This window comes from Pan paniscus, chromosome 11 (genome assembly GCF_029289425.2).
Source record: "Pan paniscus chromosome 11, NHGRI_mPanPan1-v2.0_pri, whole genome shotgun sequence".
Classification (NCBI taxonomy): Eukaryota; Metazoa; Chordata; class Mammalia; order Primates; family Hominidae; genus Pan; species Pan paniscus.
In genome coordinates, this window is record NC_073260.2 from 1,122,888 (window position 1) to 1,128,035 (window position 5,148).

The 5,148-nt window shown below is 54.4% G+C and overlaps 1 protein-coding gene across 1 annotated transcript; it reads right to left on the reverse strand.

Moving 5' to 3' along the window:
* Positions 1-838: 838 nt before the first annotated feature.
* LOC117978662 (forkhead box protein D4-like 3) lies at positions 839-3,267 on the reverse strand. Its single transcript, XM_055117375.2, has one exon. The coding sequence runs from the start codon at positions 2,787-2,789 to the stop codon at positions 1,536-1,538; it is 1,254 nt and encodes a 417-aa protein (XP_054973350.1). The 5' UTR covers positions 2,790-3,267; the 3' UTR covers positions 839-1,535.
* Between the last annotated feature and the right edge of the window lie 1,881 nt (positions 3,268-5,148).

The window sequence follows — 5,148 nt, forward strand, 5'->3', positions numbered from 1 at the left end:
ATCTCCCGTAGGGGATCTCAGGTAGGGCATGCCAAGAAATTCCAAGAGACGGGATGGAGAAGAGAAGCCGGAGAAAAATCGGCCAATTAGACTACTGTAAAAATGTGTGTCTCCATGTTTGTCCTCCCTCCTGAAATAAGAAATTCATAGCTGGGGGTGGGGAGTAGATGGGGGCTGGGGGAAAAACTTTCTCACATTCACAGAGCAGCTTCCCTCAAAGCGGCACGGAATCGGGAACCCCACTCAGGACAGGGGAAAACGGCCAAGTTCCTAGAAATTTGTTTTCTTTGTGGGGAGCAATTCATGATGGGCGTTCTTGTCTGGTTTCCCCCCACTCCGTCCCCTGACGCCGAGTAACACTTAAACCTTTCTAGTTGCAAAGTCTTTTCAGAGTTTTTTTTTTTTTAAGAAATAAGTTTTGAAAATTCTAGTGCTTAAAATATATATATACATATATATATATACATATATATATATATATATATATAGCCTTTTATTTTCCCTGAGTACATGTTGGCCACTACATTCCAAATTGATCTCAAATGGTTTTCCAGCTTGTTGGGGGGTGATGAAAAATAAATGGAGAATATATTTACATGCCCTCCTATTCTTTTCTTTTAGAAGTCTCATAAATAGTAAATTTCCTATTTTAAAAGCCAGGACATTTTCAACCTCAAATATTTGGAATTTTTAAAGGCCATATTAAAATTGATTACTTCTGCTATCTATAATAAATATGAATTGTGAAAATAAATTGTTTGAGGGGAAATAATGTAGGTTTTAAAAAGTTCCATTTAGAAAGGGAAGAATGAGACATAATAGAAAATAAACGATGTAGTGTAGTGACTTAGCATTTTATTTCGTCTATATAACTAGGCTTAATTTTAACACCTTAATTTTAACATTAAAGATGGCACGTCAGACACACAGATAAGAAATCAATGTTCTGAAATTAATATCCTACTTACATTAAACATCCCTATCAGGAAGACACAGAGAGTAGAAGCATTTTGCACTAGACTTAGGAATAATACTTCCAGTTCCAAGGAAGTGAAGAAGGGGGAACATGTTTGGCATCGGAGGCTGTGTTTTTGTTTGCTTGCTTGTTTTTCTTTTAATGCCAGAACAAAATACCCCACTCACGTTCATAGTACCCCAGGAAATGTGCAAATCGGGAAAGCCATAGAAGCCACAACCGAAGGCAAGAAAAGATGACTTGACGCCCTGCGAAGGTTACGTTCAGGTGGTTTTTAGAGGAACGTAATCCAGCTGTTTCTTTCTAACCATTTTGCAGCGAACAGAAGTTCGTGTTTGCTCTCCAGCGGGATTCAGATGCACACGCCCAGTATGGGCCGCGCAAGGTGGAGTGAGCAGCTGCGGGTCGCTCCCCACTCCCACCTGGCTCTAGGAGGGCCCTGCGGAGTTGGCCAGGGAACTGGGCGTGGGCGATACTAAAAAAACTGGTGAGGTCCCCTCTCCGCCCAAAGGGGCAGCCAGCGATGTCAGCCTAGAGCCCTCTGCCACTGCCTGATACCTCAGCAGCGCCGACGCGGCCGACAGGTGCCCGCCCAGCACCGCGCCCTTGGTGGGAGCGCAGCCGTTGGCGCAGTCCTCCTCCTGATGCTGCTGCTATTGCTGCAAAATTGTCCGAGCAGCGGCGGCGGCGGACACTTGCAGCAAAGGGGCAGCGGTTTGGGGATGCAACAGGCTTGATGGTCGCTGGAGCAGGTGGCAGTAGCTCCACACGGTCGGGGACAAACTCTGCGCAGCCCCTGTACCCGCTCCCCTGACCCCTTGCATAATACTCTCAATGCTGAAAGAGATGCATCCGCCTCCCGGTGGCGACGCCAGACCCTTGCCCTCCTCCCAAGGCTGAGGACCAAGTGAGGGCTGCAGCACGGGAAGGGTGCCGGGGTCGCCAGGTCCGCGCCTTCTGCTTTCTTCGGTGCCCCGGCATAGACGGGGGCCGAGAGCAGTAGGTAGCGAAGAGGATGCGGGTGCAGCAGAGCGTAAGGGCGTCTCCCGGGGGCGGTGTTGGGGTAGGCCCCCAGGACTGGCTGCGGCGGGGCAGGGGCCCCAAGCAGAGGGCCTGGGCGGGGGTTGTGCAGGGCGGCGTGTGCAGCAGATAGAGGGAAGGGGTGGGGCAGGTGGGCTCCCGGGGTCAGTTGGTGGCGCTTGAAACGCTTCCTACGCCGGAGAAAGCTGCCATTGTCGAACATGTCCTGGGAGGCGGGGTCCAGGCTCCAGTAGTTGCCCTTGCCTGGGTGGCCCGGCTCGCGGGGGATCTTAACGAAGCAGTCGTTCAGCGAGAGGTTGTGGCGGATGCTGTTCTGCCAGGCGGGGAACTTGCGGCGGTAGTAGGGGAAGCGGCCGCTAATGAAGGCGCAGATGCCGCTGAGCGTGAGGCGCTTGTGCGGGTTTTGCAGGATGGCCATGGTGATGAGCGCGATGTACGAGTAGGGAGGCTTTGCCGGCTGCCGGGCATCTTCAGAGGCCGCCGCAGACCTTGGGGGTGCCCTGAACTTGGTGCCAAACTCTGAGGGGTCGCTCGGGCCGCCGCCGCCCTCGATGTGCTCTCGGGGAAGCGCAACCCCGCCCCACCGGGCCACCTGCAGCCCCGGCTGGAGCGACTGCTCTAGAAACTGCTGGCTCGCCTCCTCCTCCTCGTCTTCCACCTCGTCTTCATCTTCCTCCTCTCCCAGGACATCGATTTTACCGTCTTCCCCATCGGAGTCCCGGAGGCTGCGCTGCGGTGTGGAGCGAAGGCGCTCAGCTCTTGGCAAGTTCATGGCGGAGCAGGTGCTTCAGTCGCAGGGGATGTGGCGGCCGATCACCTGGCCTGGGGCGGGCTGAGCTGGAAGCCTGGGATGAATGTTGCAAGAAGCAGGAACGCTAGTGGTTACCCTTTGGGATGTTTTCGTCTGCTTGTTTCTACTCCTTTGCAACAACGTCCGGCAAAGATGCCTTTGCCTTTTATAAAAGCTTCTTCAAGACCATGTGTGGTGGACTCCCCCCTTTATAACCCTTCTTCCCGTACCTCGGAGCGGTGCCACTTCCTCCTAACGTAGTCCAGGGATGATGGTCTTCTGGGCAAACACCCGTCCGGAGAAAAGCCCAGCCCCCTCCTCCTCGCACCCACCTGCCACCAAGGAAGATGCTCTACTCATCCGGTGCAGCCAGACAGTTGGCAAGCCTTTGCACGGGTTCTGTTAAGGCGCATTTAAACCCGCGCAAATAAAAGCGAGGTAGGAAAGTATGATACTCAACATTCTATGATATCAGTGAGCAGCAGAAGGCCCCCCAGAAAGCTGTCTCTGGTCCAGCGGCGAGGAGCCCCCACAGGTAGGAGCCACCAAGTGCAGTGACCGCGTGCTCTGCTCTCCAGCCCGTGTCAGATCCGAGGGGCACTTTGCAAACTCTCCGAGGCCAGGAGGCCATGCATCCTCTTTACCTCCTGCCCTGGCCATGACTTCCATCATCCCCGATCTGACCCTCACCACTATCAGGCACCCTGAAAGGGAGCGCGTTCGTGGATGGTAAATGCTAGCCCCATGGGCAGGGGCTTTCTGGCCTGTGCCATGCGACCCTCCCTGACACAGCTGCCTGGACCTCAGCCAGGACTTTGGACTCGGGGAGCAGGTCATCAGTCACACCCTTGGCAGGACCTGTCCTGGGAGCCCTCTGTGTGTGGGGAGCTGCCTCATTCCCCTGTGAACACAGTAGGGCATCATGGGGTATGACGGTGAGCACTGGGGCTACCCTGGGGGCTGGGCTCAGTCCTGAGGTCAGGCCCAACCTAAGCTGGGCAGCCTGGTGTCAGCTGCAAGAACCCTCGTCACCTTCCTCATTCCTACATGACTTTCCGGTGTAGGCCATCGGGTGGGATGGGGTAAAAAAACACAGGCCCCATTCTACCCCTCTGCTGATCCACACATGGACACGTGTACACCCAGGCCTCCCTGCTCACAACCATGGCCAGGAAGGCAGGCTCCGGCCAGGGCTCTGAAATGCCAGGAAGGTGTAGAGAAGACAGGTGGCCCTCTGCCCATGCAGTCAGGCAGCACCTGCCCACTCCGAATGCTGCAGCCAGCTGGTTACAGTGTCTGTTACTCAGCTAGTGCGTTTGCCAGTGCTCTTCAGTGTCACCATCATGGCAGCCTCTGTCATTGAGAACAGTTTAACACAGGAGAAAGAAGTTGCAGGGCCCTGCCCCGGTAGAGGTCTGTCTTCCCTGCCAGCTTTACCCAGCGCGGCCGTGGGAACTGCAGGAACCAGGCTCCCAGGAGGATGCAGACTGACTGACCACTGCTACCCGGGGAAGAGCCACTTTCCAGCATTTCCTTCCTCCTCCTGCAGCCCTCTCTTACCTTCCTGGGGAAGGGAAGGGATGCTGATGTGCTGACATGGGGTTTTCTGCCTGTTAGAATTGCTGGGGAAAACAACTTACTGTTTTAGCAAGGAAACAGCATGCTTCATGGCAGCAAATTGTGTTTTCAGGGGCTCCAGAAAGATATCAGTCTGTTATAAAATAATCAGGCCAATGCTCAGGACCCATCACTAAGGAATAAACCAGCAGCTCTCCACGAGGGGGCACAGCTAGCTTTCCTCTTCACCTCCAGAGGCTGAGGCATCTTGCTGGCTTGAGGCAGCCAGGCACCAGGTGGGAGCTGCAGTGCAGGGGCAGGCCTGGGGGCCTGATTATCACAGGAGGAGAAATGCATAGTATGTTCATCCCCCCATAGTGACGCTGGAGAAAAGAAGCCCCAGGTCTCTCCCTTGCCCCTCTATTCCCCACCAACCCAGCTGCCCCAGCAGAGGGACAAAGGCCTGGTGATGCCTCTGTCCTGGGGACAGTGAGTGATGGGAAGGGGGCCCAGCGGGTTTGTCACCCCTGGGATCTGACACATGCAGACTCCCAGGTATCCAATAATAAGTCTCATGACCAGCAGGGGCTAAGGGGTGTTGGGTGTGCGTTTCTGTGCTTGTGTGTGTGAATTCCAAGAATCTTTCTTAAATTCTGGACATCTAGGGGCCAGGGCTGTCACTTTCCACCATTTCTGAGAGCACAGACATGTGCACTGCCCCCTCCTCTCAGCCCCCCTCCCTTCTTCTTGCTCAGTGCTCCATACTCCCAGTCCCTTCAGTTCA